The sequence below is a fragment of the Balaenoptera acutorostrata genome, chromosome 16 (genome assembly GCF_949987535.1).
Source record: "Balaenoptera acutorostrata chromosome 16, mBalAcu1.1, whole genome shotgun sequence".
NCBI classification, from domain to species: domain Eukaryota; kingdom Metazoa; phylum Chordata; class Mammalia; order Artiodactyla; family Balaenopteridae; genus Balaenoptera; species Balaenoptera acutorostrata.
In genome coordinates this window covers 16,821,621-16,843,007 of record NC_080079.1, presented here as the reverse complement: position 1 = coordinate 16,843,007, position 21,387 = coordinate 16,821,621, and the positions used below count along the sequence as shown (strand labels likewise).

At 35.0% G+C, this 21,387-nt stretch overlaps 1 protein-coding gene across 1 annotated transcript; it reads right to left on the bottom strand.

The window, feature by feature from the left end:
• Window positions 1–589: 589 nt before the first annotated feature.
• DCLRE1A (DNA cross-link repair 1A) lies at window positions 590–21,386 on the bottom strand. The gene is made up of 10 exons (XM_007173119.3): window positions 21,158–21,386; window positions 19,510–20,636; window positions 15,870–17,570; window positions 14,284–14,417; window positions 13,076–13,194; window positions 10,064–10,204; window positions 8,427–8,572; window positions 7,488–7,642; window positions 2,200–2,341; window positions 590–1,188 (listed from the first exon to the last, which is right to left on the bottom strand). The coding sequence occupies exons 2-10, from the start codon at window positions 19,973–19,975 to the stop codon at window positions 1,028–1,030; spliced, it is 3,165 nt and encodes a 1,054-aa protein (XP_007173181.2). The 5' UTR covers window positions 19,976–20,636; window positions 21,158–21,386; the 3' UTR covers window positions 590–1,027.
• Between the last annotated feature and the right edge of the window lies 1 nt (window position 21,387).

The window sequence follows — 21,387 nt, the reverse complement described above, 5'->3', positions numbered from 1 at the left end:
TTTATTACTACTGGGCCCCAAACGCTTTTCCTTCCCTAAACATGATTCCCTACTAACACCGCCATAACAAAGTAAAATCCAAGTTTATGAAATTAAAGTTCATGGAGAGTACTATTCTTCTGGTGACTGAAATCATCACAGAAAATAATTTTCCATTAAAACATTAAGGAATCCCTAAATTAATTTCATTAGAGGCAATGGAAGAATACACATATATACACATGCATACTTTCATTATGCTAGCCATTTTCTTATTTAAACCCCATAAAAACATTTTTAACATGTATTGCCCCAAATTTTCATTTTGGATCAGTTACTTAATCTCTGTTGGAGAGATCAAGACTCATAAATAAATTGTATAATCTCACTTTAAAAAAAAAATTGCAATCTAAACTTTTAGTTATCTGATGTCTTGAGTAAACAATTCAGATAAACATTATTCACGCAAACTTTTCTGCATCATTTACTGGGTAATTGTTTAGTCTCTGAGTCATCTTTTTCAGAGTCAAATGTTGAATTACTGTCACTGAAATTTTATAAGATTGCATAAATGTCAGTTATAAATCCTAGAAACCAGACGACACGATGGCAAATTTAAGATCAATTTTTTATTTAAGTATACATATCATAGAAAAGCTTTATCTCATAAAAATATGCCCTATATTAAATAATTTTAAAGATACGTAATTACTTACATATAATGCTTTCAATCTAGTTTATTATCATGAATCCTTTGGTCCCCAAACCTGCCTATGTTTATGCTCCTACTGTTGGATGCAGAATACAACAGCCCCACAGGGAGGGGCAAGAAACAAGGGTACTAGGCAGACCAGTCTCAATTATCATTGACGATGCTGAGAGGCCCTGCATTGTGAACATGTTATTCAAACGTAAACGAGAAAATAAGCTGTATGAGTGACCTTCATGAGGTTTTTCACATAAAGTGAAATATCATATCACTGAAGATTTAACTACTAACAAGCTAGGCCCAAGTTACTTAACTACTTCTGAGTCCTTTGAGGTAACATCAATATCCAGCTTCCAACTTCCACTCTTTAAAATATTTCTCCATTGTGCGCCTGGATCTCAAGGTGCCAACATTCACGGTAGGTATGATTTTCTGCGGCTTCAGCCATTGAACGAAACGTTTCATCTCTGGGTAGCTGCTGTGTTCACTATAGGGAATCCCTGCAACACAAAAGACAGTGCCTACTAAAAAATCAAACTAATAAAGAAAACTGCACAAGCCCAAAATAAAATAAAAGAGAAAAGGAAAGCAATCCAGAGTATTTTTGCCAAAAATTCCTTGGTGCTTTTTTTCTGATAACAAAATTTGCTAGTATCTTTTACAAATAATAAATATTAAAATGATACAAAAACTTTTCAACATTAAAAAATTCTATTACTTTGCTATGTAGACACTTAATAATATGCATTTCTATAGATTCTTATTTATAAGTAGGCTTTTCTTTTTAAACAATTCTTCCCTTTAAGCACTTTGCCCAGCTATTGATTTCAGGAAAATTCTGGAAGAAATATGAGTAAAATTTAAAGAGTAACAAGCAGAAGACTCTTGATTTCCACGGCAAGTAAGCAGATTCCATCCCCAAGCTTTGTACACATAAAAAGGAAAAAAAAAAATTAAGTACCAAAAATCTCTTTATCTTCTTTACTGAAGATCAAATACCACAGAGAAAGAGGGAGAAAGGGTCCTGTTTTGAGTAAACTAGGATCCAAAAATGTTTCCATCAGCCATTATTGTAATAAGCCAATCTCTGAGGACAATGGTAAACGTCCTTCAAAGATGAAAAAATTAAAGTCAAGTCTGTATCTCTTGCTGTCATCACATCTAATCGACTGTCTTCCTGCTCTTGGTGTCGCAGCGTCATTTAAACTTCCAGGACAAAATGGCACTACCCACCCCTCCTTTCAAGTAGTTCTACAATCTCCCCTACATGTCACTGATCACACATATGGACTGATCTGTATTAGTCAATGTCTATTTACTGAATTAATACTCCTTTATATGCATTTACAACATACTAAAGATACAGGTGTACAGCATGAGGAATGATTTGAACCTGTTAAATTATTAAAGATTCTTTGGTGTCTCTTTTTCCTTGGATCTTAATTTTACTGCTTTTAAAAAAATGTAAGGTAATTACAAACATTAAGAGTAAAAAAATTGAATAATTATACCATATATTGAAATGTTTCCTTTGGTCTGGGGAATAATATCCGCCATACTAGTTAACTTGTTAGAATGTGTCCATCCTGTAGGTCGAAAAGCCAAAATCTTATCATATTTCCCACCATACTTCTTCAAATGATTCTGTAAACCCTGTTAAATAAAAACAGGATATTTATTTAATGGTCAGAGAAGATGGGTTATATGGAATAAAACAGAATGATTAAAATGTTACATTGGCACAGTCACGGAGTTTTCACTTGGTGAACATTAACTTGGAAAACCTAGTGCTGTGCTCCCCCCAAAAATAAAATCACCTAAAAAAAATTCTTTTCCCCTTTACTTATCTAAAGTTAAACAAGTTTAAGTACATTCTGAGAAAAATAAGATGAGGCAACTTTAAAGATAAGTAATCATGTGTTTTAAAATTACAATTCAGATAGCTACCAAAAACAAACAAAACAAACACCTCTCCAAATCCTACAATTATTAGGATATTAGAGATACTAGCATCTAATACTATCCTTATGAGAGATACTGATATTAACACTGGTAAACATCAATCCAAATATATCCTCATACATATACACCAGTAGAGGACTGACAGATGGATAAAAAGATGGAAATAACTTTATAATGGCATTATACTCAACTCAGACATACATTTTAAGATGCATAGTATCTAGTAGTTCCCTTTTCAAGTGTTTACTCCTTTTCACCCTTTATGCATGAACTAGAATAATTTCAAAACTTTTCACGGTGCTATGATCAGAAGTAATATGCTAATAAATCTTGAGGTCGTCATTAGTGAGGTCATCATTAGTGAGGACATTAGGTAAGATTCTCAGAAAATCAATGACAAAGGTTCAACCTTTGAAAGTTAAGAGAAATCCAGATAAAGATAATAATGGCATGAGGGATACAAAAAAACTCTAATACTTTTTGGGCTAAAGATTCAACCCAGAGTGTCAAAGGCTTAGTGTAAATTTATAATAAAATTTTAATTTTATTTAAAATAATAAAAAACCTAAACTGTATATAGTGTCATCTTGGATTTCCAGAAGTCTTCTTTTTCTTCTTTAACCATACATAATCTACTGAATTTTTAAAAGATGCTGGTAGGAAGTTCTGAAGAAATCATAAAGACAAATTCACTCACCCATTCATTCACTAAATATCTGTTCCAGTATTAACACCAGGTGCTGATGTCAGAGTGGTCAGTGAGACACAGCCTTCACCTTTTGGAAGCTTACAGCTTAAGGGGAAGACATCAATAAACACCACCTTCTGAGTCTTTTTTTTTTTTTTTTTTTAATGGAAACCATCTGCCCTTTCCTAACTTTTTAAGACTCTCATTATTTATTATACCATCAGCACCTATGAACTTACAGATTGATCTCTTCAGAAAGGACTCATTTTTTAGTATAAATTTCTAGAAATGGAAATAGTTGAGGATTTACCCTCTTTTCCATTATTATCCAAGTGGATGAAGAGTGCCAATTTCTCTGAATCTCAGCATAGGAATATTACCTTTTTTAAAAGTACACCAATTTGGTAGAAGACAAACACATCATTTTTTTTTTTAATCTTTCTTTTTGATTACTATTTAAAGGTTGAACAGTTTATTGAGTTCATCAGACATTAAGATTTCACTTGATGAATTAATAATAACTCTTTGATTTCTCTTTTGCATCAAATGATCTTTTTTTTTTTTTTTTTTTTTTTAATTAATAGATTGGTTTTTTTTTTTTTTTTATAGCTACTTTATTTATTTATTTATTTTTGGCTGTGTTGGATCTTCGGTTCGTGTGAGGGCTTTCTCTAGTTGCGGCAAGTGGGGGCCACTCTTCATCGCGGTGCGGGGACCGCTCTTCATCGCGGTGCGCGGGCCTTTCACTATCACAGCCCCTCCTGTTGCGGGGCACAGGCTCCAGACGCGCAGGCTCAGCAGTTGTGGCTCACGGGCCCAGCCGCTCCGCGGCACGTGGGATCCTCCCAGACCAGGGCTCGAACCCGTGTCCCCTGCATTAGCAGGCAGATTCTCAACCACTGCGCCACCAGGGAAGCCCTCAAATGATCTTTTATTAATTTGTATACCTACCATTAAACAGTCATATTTCTTACCAACTACTGCCCCCCCAAAAAAGTTTAAGTTATAGCTATATAACTAAGTTTTCATTACCATATCCCTGGCCCTGCAAATTTTCAGATTTTTGTCTTACTTAGTCTAGGATCTATTGTAATACTATTTGCTTAATTACTAATCCCTCTCTTCCTGTCCTCACAAAGAAAAGGAAATAATAGGAAACAGGTTTGGAGCAATTATACACGTAATATCATAAACTGAGAGTCCAGCTATCAATGCAGGTCATCAAACTTATCCATTCCTATTTGTCTCTGTAAAAACATTCGGGAGAACCCAATCAGAAGTAATTTCATGCTTTTCATGAGACAAATTAGAGTTACCATGAAAACATCATTAATCTGTGCCACAAACAAAAACATAGGATATTATCATATAAGTCAAACACACAGAGAAGACTGCCGACAGCCACTAGTCTTTCATTAACCACAACTGCAGAACTACTATCATGAGGAATTTTATTATGATTTAGTCAACATAAAGTCCCTGATCTATGACTTGTCTCTCTGTTTACTGGTAACCAGTTTGTGATTAAAATGCATTCAGTAGATGTCCCTAAAGTTATTTTTTCAGTATGCAAATAATCATCTATAACATTACTGTTATAATGTTTTACCACATCCCATGAATCAGGTTTAAATCAGAGGTGATAGTAAACTACATACTTAACGTATATGAACTTGGGATGTTGAACTAGGTAGCACGAATGGTTTTATTTATAGGGTTTCTAAGTCTTTCAAGCCTGCCTTAGAAACCCTGACAATTATATCAGGTTTACATTTTCACAAAAAAGTCATTAGCTCTGATACAATAAAACTATTTTTGGCTGGTAAAAAAAATTGACTTTAAGTACCAACTAAAATATAGTCTTATGGTAACTGTCAGCTTCTACTCCATCTGTGTTCTGAAGATATGAAATTGTAAAAAATGTCTTCAGTATCTGGTCACTTTCATGGAGGAAGGGGAAGGGCTACTGAACAATACCAACAACCTATGACAAATAGTGGAAATAATACAGGCAATGATTTCAGATATCCCTTTTTTGTTTTTTGTCTTCAAAGCAGGTAACTGCCAGTTTTTTGGGGTTTTTTTAAGCATACAGTTCAGTGGTTGTTGGTTGTATGACCATCACTATCTAATTCTAGAACATGTCATCAGCCCTCCATAAAACACTGTACTCATTAGCAGTCACTCCCCATTCCCTCTCCCTCAAGCCCTGGAAACCACTAATCTACTTACTTCCTCAGATTTACCTATTCTGGATATTTCATATAAATGGAATCACACAATATGCGGCCTTTTGTGTCTGGCTTCTTTCACTTGGCATGTTCTCAATGCTCATTTCATATAGTAGCATGTAGCAGTAATTCATTCCTTTTTACAGCTGAAGAATATGTCTATTTTATGTATATATCACATTTTGCTTATCCATCCATCATTTGATGGACATCTGAGTTGTTTCCAATTTTTTGCTATTATGAATAACGCTGCTGTGAACATTTGTGTAGAAGTGGACATATGTTTTCAATTCTCCTAGGCACATACCTAGGACTGGAATTGCTGGTCATATAGTCACTGCATGTTTAACTTTGAAAGAAATTAGCAAACTGCTTTCTAAAGCAGCTGCACTACTTAACAATCTCATTAGCAACGCATGAGGGTTCCAGTTTCTCCATATCCTCACCAACAATTGGCACTGTCTATCTTTCTTACTATAGCTATCCTTGTGAGTGTAAAGTGGTATCTCACTGTGGTTTTGATTTGCAGTTCCCTGATGGCTAACAGTGTTGATCCTCTTTTTATGTGCTTCTTGGCCATTTGTATACCTTCTCATTCATTCCTTAGCCCTCTGCTGTCACTGGCTTTCTCCAACATCACTTCACTGAAACAGTTCTTGTGCAGGTCATTTTTTCCTTACATGACCTCTCCACAGCATATGGCTCTTTTAAACACTATTCTTGAAAAGGTCTAGTCCCTTCATTTCCATAATATTCTGACTTCCCCACCCCTGTTGTCCCCCTAAATGGATAATTTGTCCCAATGAAACTAAGTTAGCAGGAAATAAGACTGTATTGCATGAAGTAATCTTTATAAAAATTATAAAAATATGCTATACCCTCCGCAGGATATCAGTGTTCATTTTATAATTAACCAACATCCTCATTAGCCTCCATGCAAACTGGATGCCTCTCAAATTTAATATATGTTTGCAAAGCTGGCTTAAACACCAATGGACAACACTATGACTTGATTATCCTTGACATTTTTATGAATTACATACCCATGAAAATAGGCCATAAAATTTTTACCATAATCTCATGAAAAGAGTAGTTACACCAGTGAGAATTTTCTTACTCAAGGGATAGAACTAAAATACTAATTTTCTTTACACAATGTGTTATTATTTATAAGACAGATACAGTAATCAACACCTAAGCTATTTCAAAAAGCTCCATAAAAGTTATTTCATAAACATTATAGCAAAATTAAAATCACATTTTTTGGTGTACATTATGTTCTGAATTACTTTTAATACATAGGTCTGATGTATTCCATTGCAAGGTGTCAAAACGTTAGTAAATGGAATGAATCTTAGTATCTGAATAAATCTGACAGATGAGCCCCCATAAATCACAGGGAGGTCATGTCATATGTATCTTAATTTATATCTCAGAACTAGCACTAGAACTTTCTCTTTCACTTCTACTATTTCATTTAATCCTCACAAGTATATTTTCAACATATGTCAATGTTATAGTGGCTTAATATTATACAGAATAGACCTGAAGAAAAGTAAGAACTCCCTAGAATTCTCCACTCATTTCCCTACTCATCCAGGAAGAATGGAGAACAATCTCAAAATGTTTGAATGACCAGAGAGCTGCACACTTTTCTATTTTTGTTTCTTCCTTTATGACAGTTCTCTAGTTCCTAAACTCCTGGTGGGCATATGAATTACTCTATACAGCTGCACACACACAAAAACTTAAAACATTTAAAATTCCACTTAAAAGATTTTCTAGGGCAAAGTTTACTTTGACTCCACTGTAACTGAATTCCTCTAAGTTAAATGCAAGTAAAATGGGATTCTAGTTTACAGTCATCAGATTGCCTTTTCTAGTTCATCCTAAAAAGACATATCTCTTGAATGCTTACCTTAAAATTAATTTGCATCATTGGGAGAAGGTGAACCAGTGAATTGCACATGTCTGTAGTGATGAGGGAATTAATTTCTGGTATATTGAAGCACTGTAATGTGTTATATTTTTCTTTGGACATGCCCACTTTTGAACCTAAAACATCAGCAATGGCTACAGGCAAAGGAAAAGTTTAAAAATAGTAAAATTACAGCTTATGAAAAAAAATAAAATTACAACTTAACTTTAAAATAAGAATTTACCAAATTAAAAGAAATTCAAAACATTCACACTTTTGCCATAATATCTCAAAAAGGCTGAACAGGTTTGTCAGTTAACTATGTGGAATAAATTGTGAGAAAGCCAAGAATTTATTTTTAAAGACCTAGTATTTAAAAATTGCATAAGATGTATGGAAAGAGTTAGAGGGAGGGAAAAAACAAAATTTGGAGGAGTTAAAACCTTAGCTTTATCATTTCACATCTTAATGTTTGACATTATGGGACCACAGTTAAGAAGAAATGGAAGTACTTTGCAAAATGGTACAATACTACGTAGACAAACTGCAGTTACATATCCAAAAATCATTTAGGAACAAAAACTAAAACTGGTCTCAATAATTAATTGATGGTTATCATCAAAGAATGCAGTGAAAGAACTATGCACTAGTCATCTTTCAAAGTTTACTAAAATACTAATGTAGCATGGACTTTTGCTCTATAAACATTTTGTAGATATAAAGGCTACTGTAAACATACTTATCAAATGTTTCCATTAAGTTAAGCCTTTCAAAATTTAAATGAATCAAACTCTATCAAATTTTTCTTTCAACTTCAAAGGTAATATTGAACTGTTTCAGGAAATAAATATCAAGTGAAAGAAGAGAGCCTGAACGGGCTTTATGCAAAAAGAATCTGATCTTTATAATAACAGTAAATTAGCTACAGCTACCACCCACCTAGGAAGACTTTCTCTTTTCCAATAGAATAAGTGCCACAGACAACAAGAGCACGTGGGTTTAGAGTTAGAGTCTCAAAGGCAGTGTTGACGGCAAACTGGATAACCTCTTGCTGAGACGGAAAAGAGTATTCTGGGCTGCAGTATCTGTGATATGGAAATATGGTACTTATTAAAAGAACAAGAAGAAAGTCATAGCATTAAGTTGGATGCTACTTTAGAAAACAAGCTTTAGCAAAATTACATACAACAGCAGTATAGTACATTAACACCACCGCAGTTATCTCACCAGTGCCTGTGGTTAAAATATTTGTTACCAGCTATTGATTATTTATGATGGAACTATATATTTCAATATACCTTTTTAACTATATTTCTTTTATAACCCTCAAATAAAGAAATTGCATTTTTTTTCTTCAAGAATATTTCTAGGTAGCTATTTTAGCTATGAATTATAAGCCTTAATATCTTCTTTTTTTTTAACCCTAATCCCTATCAAAGGAAATACGATTTATAGGGATTATCTTTTTGGACTAAAGAATTCTGATTTAGTAAAAATATATATATTTTTAAGATAATGAAACTGAACATGAATTTAATGAAGTAGCATTAAATCAAACAGTTAATATTCATCTGGTTGTTATTTTCTTTTAGGAGATATAGAAATATATATAGTATTATGGGACTACAGCAGATGCAGTTGGGTCTACTTCAATACAATAACACCCAATGAAAAATTAACACTAAGACTACTAGTTATAGATATTTGAGATGAAAATTAAGCACTTTTTCACTAAAAATCTCATAAAGTACACACATCAAATATTTTTCCAATTTTCAAAATTGTTTTTGCTGGTCAGCCATAATTCTTATTATTAAGAAAAGACTTAGTCATATCCCCTATATTCACAAAGAAATCAGAATTGTATGTAGAATAGAATAAAGTAACAAAAAAAAGTTTTAAAATAATTATTTTCTTAGTTCACCTAGTATTTAGGTGAATGGAAGAATTAACTATAGTATTAGAAAACCAGTTGTGGAAAGACCATCTCTTACTAAGATATGCCATCCAAACTCACTTCTTCTTGAAACAGGTTGAAATGATTAACATAATTTCTGACCAACTGATGAGGTATTTTAATATATAAAAGAAGATAATAGTTTATACCATTATGTTTATAGCACTTAGGAATTCAAGGTTGCCACTTATAGATTACCTTTTGGAGAAAGGAACAAAGTAAGTTTGAATATTCAGACAGAATCTCATTCTCTGTTTTTTTCTTCACAATCATGCTTAATAGTTACACAGACACTTTGAAAGGAAAACTTTAAAAGGCGTTTTCCTAAAGTTTGCTCCCAAATTTTTCATCCTTGTTTCAGTAACAAGATTTTTACATAAACTATATTTTCAAAAGGATATTACATAAAAATTGAGCTGGAGTCAGTTAAGCCTTGCAATCCAAAATTTGTTCTTAAGTATATATTTTTTCAAAGAGCATCCACCTGATAAATACTTAAAATGATAATTGACAATAAGCTATCATTTTGATTAACTAAGCAAAAGTTCAAATTATTCATAACATGCAGGGCAAATGCTGTTGGTGGAAAAAAGAAGTACACAAACAAAGTTTCTCTTACGTTGTATCTAAGTAAAGTGTGTGGACTTTCTGGCCTGCAAGAAGAGAACGTTCCATGGTGGGATCTGCTCTGAAGTCTCCAGTGTGTAGTATGACATAACCGTTAGGAAGATAAAAAAGGATCATGACAGCACCTGGACAGCTGAACACAAACATTTCAAAGGAATATTCTTAACACAGGCAAAGCATCTAAAGAAAGAGTGTTCATTTCAACATCAACAAGTTAATATACTTTATTAGCTGACCACAATGACATAGCATTGTACTACAAAGGTATGTAGCATTTTAACTTAAGGAAATTTATGTCACACACACACAAAAAATGGTGTGCAGGAAAGGGTTAATTCAGCAGGCCAGTGTTATGCAAACTCCACAGGTCCCCAAGAAAGGCCTGTCCTTAGGAATAGTCATTGGCTGGCCCTTGGGAGATAAGTTTTGAGTCCTTGAAATATGCTGCCTGCTAAGAGTGTTTTGTATGCCTGACACATTGGGCCATGTGTTACTAGTTTGATAAGTTAGTTTATGTTAACAGTGTGATCTATGGTGAATATCTGTCTTTGCTCTAGGGGACTGGCGTCTGAGTAGCCCAGGTCAATCAGCATGGGTGTGGCATGTGTACATGATTGACCCTCAATAAAAAAACCCTGGATACCAAGGCTCAGCTGAGCTTCCCTGGTTGGCCACACCTCCTACGTGTTGTTACACACTGTTGCTGGGAGAATTAAGCACATCTATGCCACTCCACTAGAAGAGGACACCTCGAAACTTGCACCTGGTTTCTCCTGGATTTGCCTCCATTTGCCTTTTTCCCTTTGCTGATTTTAATCTGTACCCATTCACTGTGATAAGCTGTAACCACAAATAAAACAGCTTTTCTGTGTCCTGTGAGTCCTTCTGGTGAACCACTGAGCCTCAAGGTGGTCTTGGGGACCCCTGACACAATGGGGTTTGGAAATTACTGCCGAAACACAGAGAATTTTCATTTTAAATTCTAGGAAAACACAGGAAATAATTACAATTGTAATTAAAAACTTCCCCTTATCTCCCTGACCCCAAAATTCAGGCCCCGATGACTTCACTAGAGATTTTCCACCAAACACTTAGGGAAGAAATAAAAATAATTACTACATGACACCTTTTAGAAAATAGACGAAGGAATATTTCATGAGACCAGTATTACTCTGATATCAAAATAAGACAAGAGTGTAGTTAAAAAAACCCCTATAGACCAATATACTTTTTAAAACAGATACAAAATTCCTTAACAAAATATTAGCATATCAAATCCAGCTATATATTTTGAAAAAGGGTAATACATGAAGACCAAGTGGTGTTTCTCTCAGTAATGCAAGGCTGGTTTAAGTCCATCTTTGTCATTTACCACATTAACATTATAGAGGACAAAAGTTGTATTATCACCTCATTAGATGCCAAAGAAACATTTGACAAAATTCAACACCCATTCATGATTACAAACTCCCAGCAGAATAGGAATAGAAGGGATTTTTCTCAACCTGATAAAAGGCATCTACGAAAAACCTATTGCTAACATCATACTTAACGGAAAAAGACAGAAAGCGTTCCCCTTAAGATCAAGAACATGGCAATATGTCTGCTCACATCACTCCTATTCAACACTGTATTGAAAGCATAATCCCGTACAATAAATAAGAGAAAAAATATCATTCTAAATGGAAAGAAAGAAGTAAAACGAAAGCATCTTTATTTGTGGATGACATATGTAGAAAATTTTCAAGAATCTACAAAAAACCTACAACAACTAATGAGCAAGCTTAGCCAGGTCTCAGGATATAAGATCAATAAACAAAAATCGGTTGTCCAACAAGAAGTGAATGGAAAAAATAATTGTATTGTGTCCATACAATAGATAGTACTCAGTAATTAAAAGGAACACACAACAGCATGAATGAATCTCAAAAACATGAGGAGTGACAGAAGCCAGATACAAAACAGAAGATAGTATATGATTTCATTTAGATGAATCCCTAGTAAAGACAAATCTAATCCATAGTCATAGAAAACAAATCAATGGTTTCCTGGGTCAGAGTCGGGGCTGGGGATTGACTGGGAAGGAGCACAAGGAAAACTTCTGTGGTGGGGAATATTTTCCACATTTTATTGTGGTGGGAATTACATGGGTGTTTACTTTTGTCAAAATTCAGCAAAGATTTAAAGTGGGTCCATTTTATTTATATAAATTGTACCTCAATAAAGTTGACCAAAAAAAAAAAATCAGAACCTGAGTTATCATAATTGGTGATTAAAAAAATAAACAGCAGCAAAGTTAGCAGACAAAAACTTATAGGCAACCTGAAAAAAATAACAGGCCTGGATTTTAGGAAACCTAGGTTTAGTCTTAAATTTAATTCTCTAGGCATCTACGATCTCTAAGGTACATAAGGCTAACATTCTATGGAAATTATAAAGATGCATAGCTGACTGACAGTTACATTTTGGCAATGTGAATCCTGGCAGTACTTTACATTAAAAAAAATGAGGGAAAAAGAAAAACAATTTCCAAGAAAAAAATCTTCCAAGACTTTAGTATCAAAAACCTAAAGGATTTCTTAAAGGAAAAAAAAAAAAACCCTCTAGAATCTGAATGGAGTACCAGCTGTTAATTTATATAAGTGATATTAAAGAAAATGGCAAAAGGTTATCTCTTAAAGCACAGCAGCAATATGTTAAAAGATTTAAAAAAAAATAAGATGGAGTCTCATGTAAAGCATAGTAATTTAAACTGCATTAAAAAATGGGTTAGAGAACACTTAGAGAATCTCTCTACATTTAATCTTTGATCCTGTAATTGGGTATATTATTTTTCAAAAGGAGAAACACATTTTACTTAAGTGTTTCTTATCTTACTTAAATAAGACATTTATGAAATATCAAGCATAATAGTTCCAATAAAAAGTTCTTAAATAGCCATGCAATGTGTTTTCCTTTTGAATATTTAAAAATAGGGTATTACTAAGGTAACTTTAATACTTACTGATTGGCATCTAGCAAAACAACCTTGACACCATTCACTATACATTCAGTGTCTGTTGGCAATGGATGGATATATTGTTCTTGCACGTGAAGTTTGCTCTTCAACAAATTGCCAGTTATCTGCAAAACAGGATGTGCTTATTGCTGATACATTAAAACATTAAATATGTCTTTTATTTCATATCTAGTTTAGAACCCAAACATCTTAATAATCTCCTGGTTCTCCCACTTATATTCATGTAAACCCTCCAGAATGCCCGGAAGAACTTTCTAAAATGACTGTGTCACAACTCTGCTTAAACAGTGTCACTGATTCTCCCTCACGTGTAAAAAGTCCATTATCTCCATCATGTCATACAAAACCCTTCATGATCTGCCCCCTACCCATTTCTGTGGATTTATCTCCTGTTATTTCCTATCTTGTCTTTAGTGATTGTGAATTATCTGAAGTTCCTGGAATGGGCATACTTCTTAGGTGTCTGTGCCTTTACACAAACTCTTCTCTACCCGGAAGGCTCTCTCCTCTTTCCTCTGCCTTGTTCTGAAATGAGACAGACCTGCGTTCAAATTCTGACTCTGCCATTACTAGCTCTGTGACTTGGGGCATGCCACTTAACCTCTCCAAGCCTCAGCTGCTTCATTAATAAAAAGAAGATAATTCAAGAATGCTTGAGGATAAAATCAAATTCTAGCCAAAGTCCTTAGTAGTACACATTAAAATGCTCACCTTTTAATAATTAGTTCAAGGTATCTCTTTCACTGTGAAACTTTTTCTAACCTTAGCCTAGGACACAGTAAAGCCCCGCTTCTCCCTCCTTTTAGGCATTCTGTTCACTTTTCTATTACAATACAGATCCCATTGCGGTACTATTTGTGAATGTGTAGCCTGAAAGCTCCTTGAAGTTAGGTATTTTGCCTTGAGTATCTTTTTAGGGACTCAGTAAATATTTACTGAATGAAACTTACGTGTTTCAGTACATCATGAGGTATCAATGTTTATTGTTTCCACATAATAAAGCATAATTTAAAAAATCTATTGTAACTATTGACAATAACTCATTTAATTTTAGAATCTCAATGTGGAGTGTTTTTTCATATATTTCCTAGAAGAAGGATAGATCTTACAATCTTAATTACCTTTTTTTTAACCAGGCTGGTTAGAAATTCACTGCATTCTACAAATTCAGGATTTAGAATACTAAAACTTACCTCACTACAATAAACAGGAAACGTGAAGTTTTTAGACAATCCAGCATAATGATCAGAATGAAAATGTGTGAGAAAATAGGCCGTGCAACCTTCAACCAATCCATACTGAAAGGCATCGACTGTAAAGCCAGTTCCTACAATGAAAACACCAACACAGCTGCTTGAGCAATAGCTAAGTAAGTAAAAGCAACCTAATTTGCTTATATAGCAAACCCTCTGACACCTTTACATCTCATTTCCAACTTAACTTTACATTTTAATTTAAAAATCTACATCACATAAATTCAGCAAAAGGTGATACTAGAGACGAAAATGAGTCTTATAATAAGCTTCCATTAAATATCCCAGTATAGGCTTTTTAATGAATAACTGTACAAAAAAAATTAAAAATACTAAGCTACAAATGAGTTTTGTTTTGCTGAGTGTTTTCACAATACTTACTGGGCACCTAAAATCCTTTACTTCTGCAAAACAGCAAAAGGAGAATGCTAACTTTCTTTTAAAACATGAATTCTCAATGGGGGTGATATTGGTATGCTTCTAAGGGGCAAAAATGGTTAATGACCCAAATAATCTAATGGCCCTCCAAAGGGCCACAGTACAATAACAGATAAACAGGGTATCTGTAGTATTTGAATTTCACTGTGGGAGGTGGGGAGGAGGAAGGGAAACAAACAAACAAACAAAAAGCCTAAAAAGCCTCCCTAGAGGAGCAATAATGAAAAAAACAAAAGATTGAGCTGTTCTGAAATTTGTTCATGAGAAAAAACAAGTGCGCTGACTGTGATATGCTGGTAAATAAACATACCTCCACAGTTCTACAGAGGCCTATCCACACATGGCCCACTAATTCTGGGCTCACTTAAAATACAGAAAATTAATCAAAATAATTATTAAAAACAGAACTGGCACTATGATGTACATAAATGCTTTTCTTTACATAAATATTTTGAACAAATTATATTGAATAGATTTAGAATATCAAAAAAGCATATTAAAAAACTTTCTGAAACCAAGTATATTTGGGCAGTTTTATATTCTTTTCAGAAGAAGGGTACCTGTTTTCTTCAATAATAAAATTCATTTTACTACACATTTTTCTACTAACTCATCTATGAAGACATGAGAAATTATAAGAACATGAAAAGACTGAGAAACTAAGTTATGATATGGTTTAAAAATGTTTAGCATGTATTATGACCTGTATAACCTGTGACATTTTCCTTCTTTGAAGCTATTTAGTACTTGCATTTTTCTTAAGTGCTCAGAGACTGTTATTATGGTTACTTACAGAGAGCCCTCCCTCCTTCTGTATTAAGCTGATCTATATGAATCTTTGTCAGATCTGTAATATCTATCTAAATAGTATAGTACCTTATATATAGAATATGTTTAATAAAAGTTTGCTGAATTGAATGGAGTAAAAAAGATTAAATAGGAAAAAAAATCTGTTACAGGCCGATGAGGTATAAAAAGTAAACACACACAAAAAAATTGTTTCACACACACATAACACGGGCAATGAACATGTAATTCAAAAAAGTTGCATCTTCGTAGATATAATAAGCCTTGATATTTCAACTTACCAGGTATTTTCTTATAGAATGGACATGTCCTTTTCCTTAATTCTCCTGCATTCGATGACTCTGGGATTTTCGTGTTCCCTCTCTGCAGCCTGCCATGAGCTGATTTTATGAAGACTCTGTCTTTCCTTAACTTGACTGTTCCAGGTTCTGTCTTGTTACGGTGACCTGAACTCTTCTGATGTACTCCTTCCTGCAGTGAATCTGACTTTTTAAGTCTCTTTCTTTGATGCTGTGACCTCTTATGAGAAAGTTCCACAGAGGGCTGACTCTCACTTAAATTATTTGCCTCTAATTCTAAATCACTTAAAGATTTTTCTCTTTTCCTCTTGCACTGCCGGGACCTCTTTTCATTAGGACTTACAACTGTATTTAAGTTCATCCCTTCTAATGCACTTTCCACCAGCAATTTCTCTTCTTTTCTTTTGGGTGGTAGTCCAAAATACACACCTATATCCATTTGCTTCATTACCTTAGTAGAAGGTTGTGATGCATTACACTTAGGGCCAGATGGCAATATTTTCAAAGACTTAGCAGCAGTAGGTGTACTAGAAAATATCGCTGTATTTAAAGCTGTAACTTTACTGTCTAGCATACCATCTAATGCCTTTCTACAGAAACATGCTGAGTTTGTATTGTGTTTAGCACTGAAATTCTTACTTGATAATTCTCTAGTTTTACTTTGGGTTGGTTGGAAAGAATGACACCCTCCTCGCTGGCTTTCAAAAGGTTTTGACATTTTACTCTTAAGTAATGGAAAAGAAAGTTGATTGTAAACAGCTGATTCTTCAATTACCTGTTTCTCTTTATTTGATTGAGATGAGTGAAATTCTGGCTCATCAGGTTTGGCTTTAGTGGCTTGGTAACTAGGAGAAGTAAACCTCTCTGCTAATGCGGGTGGAAACAATATAAAATCATCATCAGTATATGCTGGATCATCACGTAAAATAATACTCTTACTTTGGAAAGTAAGTTGAGATGAATCATTGAGAGTGTTGCATTTATACAGTTCTTCATCGTATTTCTCCTGAGTTAAGAAGCTATCCATTTTGGGGCAGCTCTCCTCCTGGTCCTTCAGTAAAGGGTCATGGAGTTTTTTAGACAAAGTGGAGCTATTTTCATCTTCTTCTAGGCTGCCATCTTTAGAGCTTTCCGTAAAGAATAGTTCCTGTTGTGAATCATCCAGCTTTTCACCTGTATCATAAGTTTCTTCATCACTTTGAAGTGGAGAATAGGAGATTTCACAGTTGCTAAAGTCATTTTCTGGCAATGTCAAATTTATGTGTTCTGGGCTGTTTTGACTGTCTAATTCTTCAGCAAGAGGCAAACCAAATCCTACCAGTTTGTCATCATTAACAAGTTCTGTAAATTGTGGGACTTGTTGGGAAGTTTGGATATTTGTTGAAGAGGAAACCTTTTTATCAGTTTCAGTTGGAGACTGAGATTTTCTTAGACATTGTGTCACTAACAAGGGATCAGTTGAAACATTTTTTTTTAAGTTATCTGTTTGTTTCTGATATGGAGACCATCTTTCCTTAAGGCTACAAAGAAAGCCTGAATTAGTCTCACTGAAACTCCCACCTGACTCATGGGATGGATCGCTGAAAGGACAATTACTAGCCCTGCTTTGAGCTAGCAGGAGATGAGTGTATCTCTTGTAATGAGAAGGAATTGTTGAGGAACACTGAAGAGCATCAGGACACTCTGAAAATTTTAATTAAGAAAAAAGTATTACCGGATCAAAGCACAGACTAAGCTTTGACAGTATTAGCACTATAAATTAACATTTAAGTGGAAAGTCATCAGTCCAACTTTGAGGCTTTAGGACAATAGCTATCTTTATACAAACAAAAAATTAGCACACAATAACAGTAATCCAGTATGGTTTTGCAAGGTGCTAGTTATTATTTTTAAATCCATATATTCTTTTAAATTTCTTTTCAAATACTCTTTTCCCCCCCAAAAATTTAAGACTAACACCTATTTCTCCCCACTAAAAACTTTCACAAATATGAGCTCCTCCAAAATGCACGTCATGCTTGCACTAGTTATTTCTTAAACAGGTGCTACAAATTGATCCCATCAGTTTCACTACGTCACTATTGCTCAAGCAATAAAGAGTAGAGAAGGCTGGTATGTCTCTCACAGACTAAAGTTCTATCTCAATTTTTATCTTATCAGGCAACGCATACGTATGACAGTTGCAGTACCAAATTAGGTTCCATTATTTAATATTCACACTGTATATGAAACAGTAATAGCAATCTTAATTAGAGCTGTTCATACCCTAAACATTTTAGGTTCTGTTCTAAGATTTGAAATTCAATTTGATAAACTGGTTAATAATAAGGCTTTAATAATCTGGAAACTATTCCCTGTCATACCATTATGACTGAGAAACAGTCTGTAAAGAATCTTGGCATACCCCACCCCTTGTATGTTCATTTCCAGGCCTGTCAAAAAATGATCCCCCCCCCCAAAAAAAAGATGTCACATTAAACTGGAGACTTCATTGCTTAAAATTAACTTAAAACCACCGCATAAAAGTATATGTTATAGAATAAAATTCAATTCAAGAAGAATCCACCTGAGAGTATCCATTCAAAGGAGTTTAATCACTGAAAAAACCAAGAGAAAAACTCTTTGAGGTGGTTTCATCTATAGGACATTTCACCCTGAGAGCTCACCATGGGATTCCAACTGCCATTTCTGACTTTCAAGCCACTGAAAAACAAATTACTAGCATTTGAGGAGAACTTCTCTGCTGTATAAGGCTAGTGCCAATATTTTTTAAGTTATTTTGCATCTTCATGCAGTACTTTAAAATGAGAACTAGAAGTTAATAATAAAACGTCTTCTGAATCATAGTTAACACGAAAGCCATACTGAATATTATTTTTATTTTACTGAATTTTGATTCTTTGAGATTTAAAAATTTATGTCTGGTATATATAACTTTTAAATAATCAAATCATCAATAACAACCCATTCTCCATATACTACAAGTAGGATTTTCTACATATTAAACACGATATTTATTATATAGTTTAAATGATAACAGAAACATAGTATTACTTCAGTTCTCATTTGGCACAATTTTATTTATTAGAATCTTAATAACCAAACACTCCTTCCTAGTTCTTCTTTCTGTCTATTAGCATGATGACCCCAACACAGCCGTACTTAGAAGGCTGGACTACATTCATGATTCTCTAAAAGTCTGTTTCATAAAAGATGATAAAATGGGCAAGCTGTTTAGCTTTTAAGAACCCTCATCTATCAGATGTCAATACCACCTACCTTATGCAGGTGAAAATATCTAGCATAATATGTGCTCAATTAACATTTATGAAAAATCACAGATTTTTAGGGACTCTTATGAAACAGTGAAATGCATTTAAACTGTTTTCAAGTTGGCAACATTCTTTACAATTATACTATTGACTGTTATCTTTTTACCCTTCACAAGAAGTGTAACAATGCATTACCTTGTTTCCTTCTACAGTTAAGTCATTTATACTTTGAGTATCTCATCTCACTTTTGGTTTACGGCTTACCTGGCTTGTTTCACCAGACTGGTATGTCTGGCCTAATGCAGGTCTTTTTGACTATTTAGAGTCCACTATCTTTTTTGGAATCTTACCTGTTTCGGAGACTGGTATGGAATCCAAACACTCAAAAACATGCCATCGAGGTGTTTGACCTAGCAAGGAGGAAAAAGGCATCTGGCAGTTTGGACAGTACCCATCATAAACTGGTCGTATCTTCGGAGACACGTGTTTGTTTTTGTGAGTCCTACAGTGCTTTCCTGGAGTGGCCTCCCTGTCTTGGCACTGCTGAACACCATCTCCACAACTAGAGTTCTGACTGGAAGCGACAGAAGTCTGACTGTCTGTTTCTCCAAGGCACGTTTCGGGGGCCTTAACTTTCTTTTTACCTTCTACAGTTCTTTTTTTATTTCTGTTTCGTTTTGACTGGTATTGTCCATCTGTTGCTTTTTCAACAGATTTTGGAATATTCTCAGAGCAATTATTTGGATGTACCGGTTTGGGTTTTCTTTTGGATTTGTATTCCCAGATGTCTTGTTCCAGAAAAGCATCCTCTAACATGGCAAAATGATTTTGATCATTAAAGAAGCACTAATCTTAGGTAAATTGAGGGTCTATGTCTTGTTACAAAATTTTTAAATGGAATTATTTTGCTCAGGAAAAAAAAGTAACAAAAAACCCACCAACTTGATGGGAATCTAAAGCTCTGATAATGAATATATTGGCAAACTACAAACCTTATACCTGAGAACACTTGCTGTTTCATTTACAGCACAATAAAATTAACATCTGAGTTTTAAATTGTGTGTATTTCATTCAGGTATCTTGGCTTTTTCCAGGACTTGATTCATAAAAAGTAGTATCAGTAATACTTTGAACACTAAACCCCAATGGGAAGTATAGGTTTAACAGTTTAATCTTAGAAGGAGCTTCGTAAAATTGTTAGAAAGCTCCTGTCAGTTCTCTTTCAACTGGACAATTGTCCAAATAATTCACAAATCCAACCAGTCCCTGGGCAACTGGCTCAGCAGGTGTTCCAAACACTTAATGGCTACTAGTTTGCTAGTAACACTAGTCACACCATAATCAAATGTGTGTGATTGGTAAAAAAAAAAAAAAAAAACCCAAAAAACACGCGCCCTTATCCGTAACTGGTGGATATTCGACAACTTCAGTTTCCTGGGTCAATCCAGTATCTTCCTCCAGCGGCAATGAACAAACACTGCACAATGAACAAACAAAATTCAAGTACGTCAAGTTGTGCTTGCACTGAGGCCACCCACACTCCTAACTCCAGACCGCAGAGGTGGTCTGCCTGAAGGCGATCAGCTCTCTCTCCAGCAGCCTCAAAACCAAGCTTCACCTGCCAGATGCCTCCCACCGGCTCGACCGCCTCTTTGGGCATTAGAGGCTGCAAGGCCAGCGGAGTGGGCCCTCACCCCCTCCAGGGAAGGGAGCGAGGGAGCTGCCAGCACAGCTCGATCCACAAAAGTCATCAGTGCTCTCCACTTCTGAAGACAGAGGCCGGGCCCTCAGGGATCCCCGCGGTCGCCCACCTGCCACCCTCGCCCCTCGGGAGTAGCTGCAGCTGCGTCCGCTCCCACCGTGCCCCCTCCCCCTGCTTGGCTGACAATCTATTCGCACCTGCACTTCCATCACTGCGGGGTAACATAATGCTGCGTTTGCGTATAAGCCAAGGCCATTGGCTAGTCACTCCCAACTTTAAAAAGCCTACTCCTTTACCTTTCGTGCCGTGGCGGGAACAGCTTCGCTTTCCCAATGCTGTGTCGAATCGGCTGATCCTGGCCTAAACGTGAGACTTTAAAAAGAAAAAAAGTTAGGGCCCTTTTAAATCCTACGGATTTATTTTGGTTTGTTTTAGTTCTAAAACCTGCTCATTTCCATAGTGAAGGGTGGGGAATTGTTCTCTTGGAGCTTCTAGAACGCTGGCCCAGAAGCCTTTTCCATGTTGA

Excerpts from the sequence above, each read along its gene's own strand:
- DCLRE1A (XM_007173119.3), bottom strand. The coding sequence starts at position 19,975 with ATGTTAGAGGATGCTTTTCTGGAACAAGACATCTGGGAATACAAATCC. Across the intron at positions 7,643-8,426 it reads AAAAGAGAAAGTCTTCCTAG|CCATTGCTGATGTTTTAGGT; the intron begins GTGGGTGGTAGC and ends CTTTGCCTGTAG. Across the intron at positions 1,189-2,199 it reads AGGAAACATTTCAATATATG|GGATTCCCTATAGTGAACAC; the intron begins GTATAATTATTC and ends TTTGTGTTGCAG.